This window comes from Dunckerocampus dactyliophorus, chromosome 12, assembly GCF_027744805.1.
Source record: "Dunckerocampus dactyliophorus isolate RoL2022-P2 chromosome 12, RoL_Ddac_1.1, whole genome shotgun sequence".
In the NCBI taxonomy this organism is placed as follows: Eukaryota; Metazoa; Chordata; class Actinopteri; order Syngnathiformes; family Syngnathidae; genus Dunckerocampus; species Dunckerocampus dactyliophorus.
This window is the reverse complement of record NC_072830.1, coordinates 5,262,958-5,278,203: the sequence shown is the minus strand read 5'-3', so window position 1 is coordinate 5,278,203 and position 15,246 is coordinate 5,262,958. Positions and strand designations below refer to the sequence as shown.

The following is a 15,246-nucleotide window of genomic DNA, read 5'->3' as shown; positions in this document are numbered from 1 at the left end:
CTTTGTGTTGTTAGTTATTAATATCAACTAGAGATGCACGTTATCTTTTTCTAAAGCAATACCAATAACTTTCTGCTTCTCAAGTCCGATATGATACCAACAGCTGATAACTTTTTGGCATTGCAGGTGGCCGATAAGGTTTTTTGTGTGCTCCATTTTTTTTCCCCCCTCATCGTGGAGCGTTTGGTACAACTAGCATGCAAAGTGTCTTCCTCAGGAAGTGAATGTTTGTTTACAAGTGAGCTCAGGGGAAGTTACGGCAGGCTGTTAACGTCACAGGCAGCAGAAAAAAGGAGCACTCGATTTGCTCACCTGCACATTACGGGTAATCTCACCTCATTGGAGCATTTTTTTAATGATCCGTTATCGAATTATGACATCATAATTCCCTCATATCGGCTCAATAATTATTGTGCACCCCTAATATTATTGTTATTATTATTGTCCTTACAGTCCTTACAGTTCTTCTATGGTCGTCATCACACTAACTCCAAATTGAACCGTTTTTTGGGGGCATTTGATTGGGTAGCTTCTACTACAAACACTGTCCACTGGCTGTGTGTGAGGGGGGTGGGGGGGCTGAATATAAACAGCAGAGTTGGCAGTGGTGAGGTGAGTCCCACCAGAGCGATCAATAATGCATGCCATTTTTTATGGCGCTAAAATTACATGTCAAAGGGGGAGAGAGAGTGCCACCTAAACCCCCGAAACCCCCACCCACCCATTGTGAGACTCACTTCAGTGAGCTTCTGAAGCGCCAGCGTGTTTGCATTGACGGGAGAATTTCCAACAGAGAAAAAGCACCAGAAGCATCCGTGCTTATCTATCGCTTATTTACACGTCTCTCTCCCAGCACCTCAGCTCGTTTGCCCGAGGAAATGCGCCACGCTGATGACAACCTGCAGGCTAGCATGCTAATTAGCACATTAAACAGCAAGAAATTGTACCTGCAAATGTCACTTTGGAGCTGTTTGACGCCTGCTTTGGGCTTTTAAATACTCCCGCTAGCGACGTGTGCGCCTGTGCAGGACACACACCATCCATCTTTGTGTGTGTTTTTTTTCTTGCTAACTGAGACCATCGTAGAGCTTCCATTTCAACTCACGCTTCTGAGGTCTGTACAATTAGTTTATGTACAGTGTGTGTTTGGATCTCTGGGGAGGAACCACATGTTCAATGTGGGTTTTCAGATTTAAAAAAAAACCCTGCTGTAGATTGTTGAAGATGATTCCTTATATTTGGAACCTCCTCCGTTCCACACCAACCAGAAAGTTGCAAGTAATTTATACGCTTATAAAAATGTCTATTTTTAACACAGAGCTCACTCCTCCCCCTCCAAATTCTCCTGCTGGCTTAATGTTGATGTTCTCCTCCGATTTCGAATAAACATTTGCAATAAAAGTGAGAACCCTCCCCTTCTCTCTTCAATTGCCATTGTTCCCCCGCCACACAATCCAGGTTGAATCCCTAAATGCACCGCACACGCTTATTACCTCCGCCATGGTGGTTATGTTTTTGCCGGTGTTGATCCGTTTGTTTGTTTGTTTGCCTTCAAAGTAACTCGAAAAGTCCTGAATGGATTCGGATGAAATTTTCAGGAATTGTCAGAAGTGGGATGTGGAAGAACTGATTAAATTTTCAGGGTGATGCACATCACCGTCTGAATCCAGGAATTTTTCAAAGGATTCTTTAACATTGCGACATATGACCATTTTCGGCATTTCTGCATACAACTCCACAAAGAATGGTGAGAGCACTTGAAAAAAAAAACTGACCATCACGTATGTGAACTTGTGCTCACTTTGTTGCAACTTTAAGGCCGGATTGACCGTGGAAGCTAATGCTAATGTAGCCCTCCCAACACACAACTATGGTGCGTTCAAGGAAGGCCAAACAAAGTGCGAAAATCTCAATGCTTGAGGAAAAAAACACTGTGCTTTTTTAACAGTGGTACATGTATGCTATACGTTATTCCTGTATTATCACATATTTATCAATTATTACCCACCTAGGGACAATGACCTGTCGAACAAAGTGCAAAATCGAAACATTTGCCCAAAAAAAAATTCTGTGGGGAAAAAAAAGTAAAAAATGTTTTTACCAAAAATCTGGGAGCTTGCGAGGCCGTGAATGCTGAATCACGAATGTGCGGGGATCCATCACGTTTACACTAGCGATATGTGATACCACCGATTTCATTTCCGATCCGGTACTGAGTAAAATTCAGGCTGGTATCAATGATACCGATCCAATACCGATACTTTGCAAATTGCAATCATATGTGTGATCATTTTTAAAAAGTAGTGCATTTCATATCATAGTATAAAGGATACAAGACATTTAATTAATTTATTAATTAAACAAATATTCATTTAAATAAATTCATAATTTCATAATTTAAAAAATAAAGAAATTAATTAATTTAATTCATGATTAATTCCTAATTTAATCATGAATTAAATTAATTAATTTCTTTATTTTTAAACCCTGGAGTACAATATATTGAGGTAGCCGGGTGATTTACAATATAGCCATGCTAATATACAAATTCATGCAGTTGTTGTCCAGGAATGACTGTTTTTTATGTCTTATTTCAGCATCATTAGCGCTTGCTTAGCATATGTGAGCGTAGCAAAAAGGCAACAATGTCGCATGCAGCATCGGATCGTGGCTCGGTGAACGCACGCGGCGATGGAGAAGTGGCAGCATGGTGGATTTATTGAAAGGGTTGCCAGGTTGAGTGGTTGCAGCGTTGTTGAAGGCTTGAAAGGGAAACAGCGCAACACTTGGACTCACCATACTGTGTTGTGTATTCAGGAACGTAGCCGTCTCCCATGGTAAATAACAACTCCTGGCCTTGTGTTACAGAGCACAGCGAGGCCAAATAAATGTGTTTGCCGACATTAGCAGCTGACTGTCATTTGAATGCTAAGCATATTTCCATCCATCACATTCAATGACCACGGTCCCTTCGAACAAATGATTCTTTTTTTTAATTCTAATGTGTGCCAACGTGAGCTGCAGCAACAGGAAGGCGTCATCTGTAGCATCCTGTGAATGACAGCACATGGCGGGGGTGGGGGCAAGTGCCACCTCAAACCACACAGCGGGAGGCAGGAAGCTATTTGAGGCGGCACATTATCATGCCAACTCTTCCCGCATCTCATTACCACCAGAATAGGGAATGTTCCCGAAGAGCTCGCCGCAAAATGACAGCAGATTAGAGAATATCATCATCAGCGCAGCCACTTTTCTGTGAGCTTGGATGTTTGGAGCTTTCTTCCGCACTTCAGTTTCATGTCATCGTGTGCGTTACATCAGGGGTGTCCAAACTTTTTCCAGTGAGGGACACACAGTGAAAAACAAAAGGATGCAACTTTGCCACGTTTATATTCTGTAAAGCAGCGCATGCAGATATGCTGAGAAGTTAAATATATTTCATCTCAGCTTTGTCAAAAAATGAAAAAGCTCTTTGCTCTTTTTTACCATTTGTTGCGCTTTGTTAATTTTCCAAATATTTGAACTTTCTTAATTCTTAAATAATCTTCAAAAATTGTCTTTTGGCAATATTATAACTTTATTCCCGTAATATTAGAACTTTTTCCCCAATCTAATTTTCCAAAAATTACAACTTACACTCGGTGTTTTGTTTCTCATGATATCCCAACCCTTTAAAAATAGATATTTTTTATTTAATATAATGCTACAAAAATTGCATTATTTTTCCTCATTATATTACAAGTTTTTCCTGACAAAATTGTGTTTTTTTTTCTTTAATATATATAATATTTTGACTTTATTCTTGTAAAATTACTGTTGTGTTTTTCTGTTTCTGCTCTTATTGTTTTTTGTTGTTTTTTTCCCAACTATTTCAACTTAGTTCTTTTCCCCTCATAATATTATGACTTTATTCCCATAATATTTTGACATTATTCCCATAATATTTTTACATTATTCCCATAGTATTAGAACTTTTTCCCATCCTGTTTGTTTCTCATCTCCACGAACACCGAATCAAAATGTGCAATAACGCATGAATTAGTTCCAGCTGCAATAACACTCCCGTCTCTCTTTAGCTCCCATTGTACACGAGGAAGGAAGCTAACAAGCTAACAGTCCATAGGAGAGCTGACGTCATGTCACATGACCAACCCTGACCAAGAGCTATGAAAGCCGGGGTGTCCAAAGTGTGGCCCCAGGGGCCATGGGCAGCCCGTGGTTTGTTTTTTTTAATTGGCCCACGGTACAATGTAGAAATAAAATAAACAAAACAGCAAAAATGGGAAAAATACAGCAAAAGGCATAATGTAAGGCGGAAACATTGATAGTAATATCATAATAACACACTCCTTAAATATTTGTAACATTTTTGTAGCCTTTTTACAAACAAAAAAAAAATCACACACACACCCCTCCATTCCTTTGATTTTTCAAGTTGGGTGTGTACTCGAGTCTGCAAAAGTCTCAAAGCGCTTGTTCATGCTATTGAATGGGTAGGTGTCTCTATACTTTTGGTTGGTAGTGTAGTGTCATCACTGGTGTCCAACTACTCATCCTATTTTCCACACATTCTCATCCGAGTTATGTTGTTATCCTACAAGACTTAAGCAGGTCTTGGTCTCGGTCTCGGGTGATGTGGTTTTGACCCTGCCCCCCGTGTTGGATTCTCTCCCCGCAGATGTGAACAGCTGGCTGGTGACCTTCGGCTTCCAGCTCTACAACGTCATCCCCGGCTACCGCAAGCCAAGCACGGACAGCATGGAGCCGTCCTACGAGTTGGTCCGCACGCAGATCAAGACACAGGAGTGGGACAGCACCAAGGTAAGACCTTCTCCCCCCCGCCCCGCCCCGCCCTTCCTGACATCATTAGCAGAGAGACATGCTCTGCGTAGCCACACTCCCAGAGGAACTGGCAGCTATCAGGCCTCAAACACGGCCCAGTGAGCCAGGTCCTGGCCTCCTTGTCCTCATCTCGGGGAACGGGGGTGGGGGGGGGGGGGGGGGGGGGGTCAGGCTAAACAGCCCTTGTAATTGTCCTGCCATTAGGGAAATTCACTCTCCATTCCCTCCACCGCCGCCCATTGATTTCATCTCAGTCTTACACTCTCTGACAATTAGCACACGCGCCCCCATTCCCGCGCTCATCGGGTCGCTTTTAAAAGTGCCCCCGCCCCGCTCGCATGAATTATTGAGGAGGCCACTGTTGTCGTGTGGGCTTTGGTTACAGCAGGACCTGCCACCGCCGCCCGTTCCATTGATGTCGGCAGACGCTCTGACTCAAGTTGATGAGAAGAAGCAACAAAGTCAGCAAGTAAACTGAGAAGTGAGGCTAAGGAAATATTTTCAGTCATTTACACCAAGTCGGCAGCGCTATGTGGCTCCATGAAGGCTGCAGGGTTGGCTCTGCGCTTTTTGCAGATGATGTGGTCCTGCTGGTTCATCCAGCCGTGATCTTCTTTTACTTTGCTTTATTTTCTTGTTCAATTGTATTTTTACAATGTGCCACGGGCCAATAAAAGTCATCCACGGGCTGCAACTGGCCCCCGAGCTGCACTTTGGATGCCCCAAGTTAAATGCACACTTCAAGTGCACGTGTCTAACGTAGGAGATCCCAGTTTTGGTGCACTGTGGCGGCAAGTTTGTGTTCTTGTGAAGCGCAGGGTGCCAGTCTACAAACAGAGGAGATATCTTATTGAATCCAAAGACATTTGCATTTCAAATATTCCACAGGAGATATGTCAAGGAAAGCCTTGCAGATTAGACGGAATAAATGAAGAAAGCGGCCTATTTTTTTCTCTTCTTCTTCTCCTCTCTCTCGTTCTCTCCCTGCCGCCTCACAAGTCATCTTTTAATCAACACGATGAAAAGCACCCAATGTAAATAACTTGATTTCATATTGTTGCTCACGTGTGGCATGTCTTAAAGTCAAATTGGGACACAGTTAGCCACAAAGTAGATCATTTTTAACAAAATAAAAGCACGGCATGTCCTTATCAGCCACGGCATGTCCTTCTCAGCCACGGCATGTCCGTCGCAGCCACGGCATGTCCGTCCCAGCCACGGCATGTCCGTCCCAGCCACGGCATGTCCGTCCCAGCCACAGCATGTCCGTCCCAGCCACGGCATGTCCTTCTCAGCCACGGCATGTCCGTCCCAGCCACAGCATGTCCGTCCCAGTCATGGCATGTGGGCTGCTGGGTTCTTAGCTCAGTAGTGAGCCTCCATGCAGTGTGAAAGGTGGTGTAATCTAAGGTCATGTCTCATAACGTTACTGATGCCTAGTGACCACAATGCTACACATCACTATAACTTGTCTTTCAATATTTTTGGCTAATTGGCCGTAGTCAACCACAAAACCGCCATCATTTAGTCATCCTTTTATGACGCGATAGAGTGAGGGAGGAATATTCCAACCACAATATAACGAGAGACGAATGTGTCGGGGTTTATAAACGTTTACAGACGTCACAAACGCGACAATCCAAAACCCGCTCAGTAGCACCCCCCGGAGAGAAAGAGTGCGTTTATTGGAATATCATATTCATGGTGACAGGACAAGAACCACATGTACTCCTTCATAATGTTCGGATGAGGGCTGTGTTGATTTTTATTTTTGGCATAAGCCACAGGCCAGTAAAAAAACCAAGCGGTGGGCTGCAAGTGGGCGCTGGGCCACGCTGGACACCGCCGCAGTAATGAGTCTCTTTGAGCTGCTGCATGAAGCGACTTTTCATCCAAAAGAAGGGTCTCGTTTACGGGTCGTTATGCAAATGAACCTCAGGCGCCGATCCGCAAGGGAGGGAGAGGCGCTGCTAGACATGACTTCAAGGAAAACTCTTATCTTGTATTTCTGCTCCCGCTCTCTTCCTGTGAATGCTCGGCGTGTCATGAAATCATCAGCGTCATTAAACGTACTTGGAAAAGATGTTGTAGATTCTGTGTGATTTATTTCTATGCCCGGTTGGCCAAGCATGAAATAAACAGCCCCATCTCACATTTTGGGTCACGCACCCCAGTGCTGTGTGCCTGACGAACCCCTCTGGGGGGCACGCCATGGGGGGAGGCAGAGGTAGAAGAGGGACACCAACCCCCCACCCCCGCCCCGTCTGTTCATGGGACAGATGACCTGGTCTCATTGATGGTAAACAAATGTAACACCCCCATCTTCCCACCTCCACCACCCCCAGGCCATCAGGGGTTCATGGGGTAGAGACCCCCACTTCTCCATACTAATGATGGTGTTCATACACGTTACTTGCAAGCGTGAGTGCCCTGGCCAATTTATGTGTGCTCCAGTTTGCTGGAAGAACATTTCATCTACAGTCACATGACCTTGGTGGCGCCCTCTGGGGGTTGTGTTGAAAATGCTGTGGAAGATCGAATGCACACGCCCTCCAACATGTATCATCTTTAGACAAATGATCAATGACTCATGTGCAATTAGTTGCTAAGTCCCGCCCCACATTTTACTTGATGGCGGCCATGCTTTTCAACCAATCTTGATCAAATTTAACGAACATGTGCTTGTCGGCCCCCTACAGGTGTGTACCAAGTTTCATCATGATTGGACTAAACACCCTAAAGTTACAGTGGGTGTTTTGTAGGACTGTGAGAGAAATTTTCAGTCAATCCCACTTTTAATGGATTAGGATTAAGATTAATGGGGCCAAATTTTGGACTTTAATAAGAGCGCCACCATGTGGTGTATTTGTCACCCAAATAATAGCACAGGTAACACAGTAGAGGTGCATGTTTTCACACACTTTCACCCTTTTGCGTCCAACGCTTGAGGAGTAGAGGAGTCTCACCATGGGGTGACCTGTAGTCAGTGGCGGTTCAGGCTTGAATGAAGCTGTGCCGCCCCCAAACCCATCGATTTAAATCCACATTTACACAATTTACACAACGAAAGAAAACAAATGAACAGCAGTTAGCCTATAGCCACATTAGCCACATTCCTGAATGTGGTGTAAATGAAGTGATGCTGAGGACTGAGGCCCTTCGCTACCCCTTTGATCCGCATCACACGCTGATCACGTTTGAGCAGCGAGTTGCTACTAGTTGGGGGCTGTAGAGGGCGCCCCTCTGCCACACGTGCGCTGACTTGATGAGGATAAGATGGGCGCTGAGCATTACTAAATAGGATTTTTTGTTCTTTCCCCGGGCCGCACGGTGGTCTAGTGGTTAGCCAACACAGTAACAGCTTGGAGATTGGGAAGACCTGGGTTCGATTCTCCCCTGGGCATTTCTGTGTGGAGTTTGCATGTTCTCCCCGTGTGCGCGTGGGTTTTCTCCGGGTACTCCGACTTCCTCCCACATTCCCAAAAACATGCAGGTGAGGTTAATTGGCGACTCTAAATTGTCCATAGGTATGAATGTGAGTGTGAATGGTTTGTCTATATGTGCCCTGCGATTGGCTGGCGACCAGTCCAGGGTGTACCCCGCCTGTCGCCCAAAGTCAGCTGGGATAGACTCCAGCATGCCCCCGCGACCCTAATGAGGAAGAAGCGGTATAGAAAATGGATGGATCCCCCCTACAGAATGCCGCCCCGGGTAATTGCCCATGTGGCCCATAGCTAGAAGCGCCACTGCCTGGAGTTGACATGACTGTTAATTGTGACATTGGTGGCGCCCCCTGTGGGTTGTGGTAGAAATGCTCATGTGCTTATTATCATTAGACAAACGCTCAAGTACTTATGGACAATTACAATAGTTGCTAAGTCCCGCCCACATGCTTCATGGCGGCCATGTTTTTCAGTCACTTTATTGTGTATTATATATTTACGTCATGTGACCGTCTCTGCGTGTGTTTGCGTTGCAGTCGCTGCTGGGCGTGCAGTGTGAGGTCCAGAGACAGCTGAAGGCCTTCGTCAAGCTGGAGCGCTTCGGCCAGATCTACACCGCCAAAAGCGCCGGATGCCCCCAGGCGGAGGACAGGACGGTGTTCGCCTCCATCGGCTCCATCTTCGGCAAAGGCGTCAAGTTTGCCATCCGAGACGGTCGCATCAGCACGGACATCATCAGCCTGGCCAATGAGGATGGGCGCCGCATGGCCGCCGTCCTCAATGACGCCTTCTACCTTGAGTCCCTGCGCTTCACCGTCGGCGGAGTCGACACGCACTATTTTGTCAAGCTGGGCTCGGTGGAGGGCGACCTGGGCCTCATTGGCATGGCGGTGGGCCGGCGCACGCTGGAGAACGGCGTCAACGTGACGGTGTCCCAAGTCAACGCCGTCCTCAACGGCAGGACTCGCCGCATCACCGACATCCAGCTGCAGTACGGCGCGCTGTGCCTCAACACACGCTACGGCGGCAGCGTGGACGAGGAGAAGGCTCGCGTCTTGGAGCTGGCCCGCCAGCGCGCCGTGGCGCAGGCGTGGGCCCGCGAGCGCCAGAGACTGCGGGATGGCGAGGAGGGCTCACGGACGTGGACGGAGGGCGAGAAGCAGCAGCTGCTGGGCTCGGGGAAGGTGCAGGGCTACGACGGCTTCTACGTGGTGTCGGCCGAGCAGTACCCCGAGCTGGCGGACAGCGTCAACAACGTCCACTTCATGCGACAGAGCGAGATGGGCCGCAGGTGACATGAACGCCGCGTGGACCACGTGGGGACTCGTTGCCAAAGACGCTCGGGAGCACGGCTGCCAGGTTTTTGTGGGTTTCTTTCTCCAAAAAAAGCATCGATAGACGAGTGTCCTTCTGTCTTTGCCCTCGACAATGAAAATGTGACTCCGCCTCCTCGTCCCTGTGAGCCTCAAGCTCGCTCCATTTCTGCCTTTTCCTCAGCCAAGGAGATTTCCTCTGATTTTTTCTTTTTGTTTGAAATACTCATGCATAAATAACGAAAGCGCTCGACTCGTCTTGTCGGCGTGGCGCCCTCGCCAGTCTTGATGCGTCCTTCCGAGTGGACAAAAAAAGCAAGATGGAAGCCGACAAAGGCGTATTTTTGTTGTTAGCGTGTGAAAATGCAATGAAAAGTGCTCCTTGGTGTTTGACTGTGTTTGCAAACAGAGACTGGGATGACTTCCTGCAGGGTTGGTTGTCACGTCATCATCACTCTTCTCAATAAAGCAACAGTATAACAAATGTCAACGTTCAAAAGAGAAAACAAAAAAACAGGACAAATGTGAACCGGTGTTGCTTTTATCGTTGTTGTACTTGAAGACTTCCTGGAGGGCGTGGCCAAGCATGGAATAAACTATGGAAGGCGCTCCTGTGTGTTTTTATGTGAGAGTCACAGTATTTGAATGAGAAATGCTGCTTTGCATTGCGGATGACATGAAAGGGACGCTACTTGGACAAAAGTAATGAGACGCACCACTTGGTGAATGAATCCCGATTCCGCATCTTAGCAGTTCAAGGCGTCCACTTTTGTCCAAGCAGTGTACAGTACAGTGTTTCCCACACATTTATTTATTGCAGGCTCCTTTTTTTCCCCTTTTCTGTTCAGATTTGACGCTATCTGCTTGCTCACGCACAAACTTGGACCGCTACAGATACATTTGGTGCTACCTTTTTCTGTTTTTTTAGAATTGCCGCTACCTGTTTGCCTCACTCACAAACTGGAACCACCACAAATAGATTTGGCGCTTCTGGCGCAACCCGTTCACCCTCGCTCACACACTTGGACCGCTACAGATAAATTTGGCGCTACCTTTTTCTGTTTTTTTGAATCGGTGCTACCTGTTTGCCGTCACTCACTGACTTCGACCACGACAGATAGATTTGGCGCTACTTTTTTTTTTTTTTTTTTTTTACATTTGGCACAACCTGTTCACCCTCGCTCACACACTTGGACCGCCACAGATAGATTTGGCCCTACCTGCTCCTTACTCACAAACTTGGATTGTCATAGGTAAATTTGGCATTACTTTTTAAAAAAGATTTGCCGCTACCTATTCTCCCTGCCTCACAGGGAAGAGCAATGTTTTTGACACACCTCATACGTACATGTTGGTTTCATATTACATAATAACATCAAGATATTAGATGCACAATGATGTGTTCACGGAAACATTCTGAATGTTTTTTTTTAATCGCCCGTGCGTGTTATAAGGCACACGCACGCATGTCTACCACAGTAGTAACACCCACTCCGCCGCAGATAGATTTGAGTCCTGTGGGAAACACTGGTGTCCTTTGCCTTAAAGGAAGCCAATGCGTGGGCCAGCAGGTGTTCCTGGTTCTGTTTACATTCTCAAGCGTCGTGTAGCTCCCACGTGACATAAGGAGGATGTAAAATGTCAAGTCTGTTGTTGCTCTAGCGGGAGCATGCCTGAGCGTGTGTCTTATTTTATTCTGAACTTGTTTGTGGATGGCTGCACTGAGCATCGCAAGACCTTTTTTTGGCTTGTTTTTGTTTTGTACCAGACTCAGTTTGTTTGAGTTGCAGTTTGTTCTCAACACTGTGTTTCTTTCTAGCGCTTCTTCTTCTCTGACCGTGTAAATAACCAAGACGTCAACGAGCTGTAAATAGAAAACAATGCAAAGTGTAGATACCGCTTAGAGCTACATCCTGTGTAGTCTTAAGATAGACAGAAAAAAACAATAAAGGGAATATTTTGTGTTTATTTTTTGTGTTATGAATCATTATTGGACATCCATTAGCACACTTTTTATTATCTGAGCCTTTTAAGCTAATTGGATGCATTATGTCGACGTCGAGTAGTCAGTTGAAACATGCACTCACGACTCTTATTACATTTGCATGTGAAGTCAGCATGAAATGATGGCACATAACATTCACATTTCACTTGAAGAACACGAGCCAGAACAGAATCAGTGACAAACCTATGGTCACGAGCTTTGGGTCGTGACCGAAAGATACAAGCGGCTGAAATGAGTTTTCTTCGTAGGGTGGCGGGACTCACCCTAAGAGATGGGGTGAGGAGCTCGGTCATCCGGGAGGAGCTCAGAGTAGATCCGCTGCTCCTTCACATCGAGAGGAGCCAGCTGAGGTGGCTCGGGCATCGAGTCCGGATGCCTCCCGGACGCCTCCCTGGTGAGGTGTTTCGGGCATGCCCAGCCGGGAGAAGGCCCGGGGAAGACCTAGGACACGCTGGAGGGATTATGTCTCACAGCTGGCGTGGGAAGGCCTTGGTGTCCTCCCGGTGGAGCTGGAGGAGGTGGTCGGGGACCGGGAAGTCTGGACTTCTCTGCTGAGACTGCTGCCCCTGCGTCCCGGACCCGGATAAGTGGAGGAAAATGAAATGGAACACGAGCCATCCTCTTATTTTTTTAAAACTACGTACATTTCTAAAAGTTTATTTATTGTGTGTCAAAAAGCAAAAGCACACTTAACGGATTTTACAATTTACGTGATCAGCTGTAATCGTCTATCATATTTCCTGGACACAGGCACAGTATTTATTTATTTATTTAGGGACATTATGTACAAGGAGGACTGAATGTGAAAGATTATTTGAATATGAATTTGTTTCATAGAATATTTGGCTCCGTAGCTATAAAAATAATGATTTATTTTATTTTAATGACCAAATACTAACAAACGTTGAATGATACATTAAGGACTCACTGTAGACATCCTATTATTATAACATATTAATACATAAATATTACATACAAATGCCAGATTTGGCCGCCAAAGACCAGGCCGCTCAGGCTCCCGCCCTCGACCGCCACCCAAAGCACAATGCACCGGACCCTGATGCTTGCTCCCGCAGGTGGTGGGTCTACGGGGGGGAGATCCCATGTGGCTTCTTTGGGCCGGGCCCCTCAGGTGAAGGCCCGACCACCAGGCCTGGCTACAGGGTGAGGCCCCGGTATCCCACGTCCGGGCGAGGTGCGGTCCCTCCTCTTGTGTTTATTCATAAGGTCTTCTGACTGTCGTTTGTGCGTACGCGGTGAACGGCAGTTTAGAGTACCCAGCCTTCTTGGCTTCCACCACAGGGGTGCTGGAGAGCACCCCAACTGGTGACTCTGTTGTTCTACTGAGAGACTTCAGCGCCCATGTGGGCAATGACAGTGTGACCTGGAGGGGCGTGATTGGGAGGAACAGCCTCCCCGATCTGAACCCGTGCGGTGTGATGTTGTTGGACTTCTGTGCGAACCACAGTTTGTCCATCACAAACACCATGTTCCAACATAAGGATGTCCACAAGTGCACTTGGCACCAGGACACCCGAGGCCGCAGGTCTATGATCGACTTTGTAGGCGTATCATCAGACCTGCGTCCGCATGTTCTGGACGTGCGGGTAAAGAGAGGGGTTGAGCCGTCAACTGATCACCACCTGGTGATGAGTTGGATTCGATGGAGGGGGAGGATGCCGGACAGAGACCCAAACGTGTAGTGAGGTGTGTGCTGGGAACGTTTGGCAGAGTCTCTCGTTCGTCAAGTCTTCAACTCTCACCTCCGGCAGAGCTTCGCCTGCATCCCGGGGGAGGATGAGGATATTGAGTCCGAATGGGCCGTATTCCGTGCCTCCATAGCTGAGGCAGCTGATCGGAGCTGCGGCCGTAAGGTGGTCGTTGCCAGTCATGGTGGCAAGCCCCGAACCCGATGGTGGACACCAGAGGTCAGGGCTGCCGTCAAGCTGAAGAAGGACTCCTATCGAGCACGGATGGCTTGTGGGACTCCTGAAGCAGCTGACAGGTACCAGCAGGCCAAGCGGCACGCGGCTTCGGTGGCGGTCGACGCAAAAAAGGTTTTTCGTCGCCGTTTCGACGTGTTTGTGATGAGATTCCCCCAAGATTGAGCGGCCCGTGCCATGGCAAAGCAGTCTTGGCACAGTGAGGGGGAACTACCGCCAGAGCTACGAAGCCGAATATCCAACGTTCAAAGTGAAACTAACTTCGCCACGGTACACCGCGGACATGTCTGCATGGTGGTGTTGACTTTTCATCTTGTTGCGGGTGGTGGGAGTCGAGTGGCAACCAGCTTTGAGGCGCATTACCACACCCACCGTGTTGGAGTGTGGCCCAGATTTACGAACGTGATATGGCAACGGGATCGGCACAATCTCGTGGCGGATGCGGATATTATCCGATCTTCAAAATACAGTGGATCAGCAGCCGATCCCGATCGGGACATCCCTACCTGAGACATCTATGAAAAGGGGGGAGTGATGTGACCTTTGGCCTTGTGCGGAAGTGAGAAGGGCTAGCCATGCTAATCTGTCTGTCAGCAGCCGATCCCGATCGGGACATCCCTACCTGAGACAGCTATGAAAAGGGGGGAGTGATGTGACCTTTGGCCTTGGGCGGAAGTGAGAAGGGCTAGCCATGCTAATCTGTCTGTGCTCAACTGCTCTGTTTTGCTGCCACGTTATAAATAAAAGCTTGCCTGAAGCAAGAGGAAACGTACGTTTTTGAGGCGAACAAAAACAAGATTATCGACAGGATCTGTCTTCACAAGGTTTATTCTTGTTTGGGATCCAGCACCGCCCGAATTTTGCTGCAGTGAGCTCATATTTTGTGTTTATGCCTGCAGGCCTGCTGGAATCACAAGAACATTTTCATGTAAGGCCACCTCATTAGGTACACCACGCTGGTTGCGCTAACGAGCTCATCTGCATGTTTGCACTTGTGACAAAATGGTGGCTTTAAAGTATCAATACTTGATTTGAATAGCTGACACATTTGCTGTCATCATGCTAAGTAAAGGAAAGACTACAGTAACTAATTACTCTTTATGTCAACTATAAATAGACATCCTTTTCATCCTAACACAATTTATAAAACACAAGAAAAGAAAAAGGAGGCCAGCGTCTGCTTTGAAAATAGATTGTATTCAGGTCACATAAATCACACAATATTTGGGGAAAAATCTTGCACTAGTTTTGGTTGTCATTTTGAGACGAGTCCAATTGATTGCTGTTCACGCAACTTTTTACCATTTTATTTTTATTCCTGATAAGAATAAACTCTTAAATAATGTCATTTTAGTAGCATAGAGTTGGCATATTAAAGAAAAAAATATTATTTTAAAAAATTTTAATACGAGAAACAAAAAATAATAATAGTGTTGTCATTTTTTGAAAATTAGGTTGTGGAAAAAGTTGTAATATTGTGGGAATAAAGTCATGATATTAAACAAATTAAGAAATTATTTAAGAAGGACGTTGAAATATTTTGAAAATTAGAAGAGCAAAGAGTGAAGTTGATATGAATAATGTGTTTTCCCCTAAATGACAAAGCTGAGATGAAACATACTGTATTTATGCATCCATCCATCCCTTTTCTTCCGCTCATCCAGGTCCGGGCCGCGGGGCGAGCAGTCTCAGTAGGGAAG

At 46.5% G+C, this 15,246-nt stretch overlaps 1 protein-coding gene across 13 annotated transcripts in view; it reads left to right on the top strand.

Moving 5' to 3' along the window:
* The window catches only part of tenm4 (teneurin transmembrane protein 4), a 251,591-nt gene extending 240,025 nt beyond the window's left edge, over window positions 1-11,566 (top strand). For all 13 annotated transcript variants that reach the window (XM_054794148.1, XM_054794143.1, XM_054794141.1 and 10 more), the window contains 2 exons: window positions 4,679-4,821; window positions 8,822-11,566. In XM_054794148.1, the coding sequence (XP_054650123.1) occupies window positions 4,679-4,821; window positions 8,822-9,580 (902 nt within the window). In that variant the 3' untranslated portion in view covers window positions 9,581-11,566. The remainder of the gene's footprint in view (window positions 1-4,678; window positions 4,822-8,821) is intronic.
* Window positions 11,567-15,246: the final 3,680 nt, after the last annotated feature.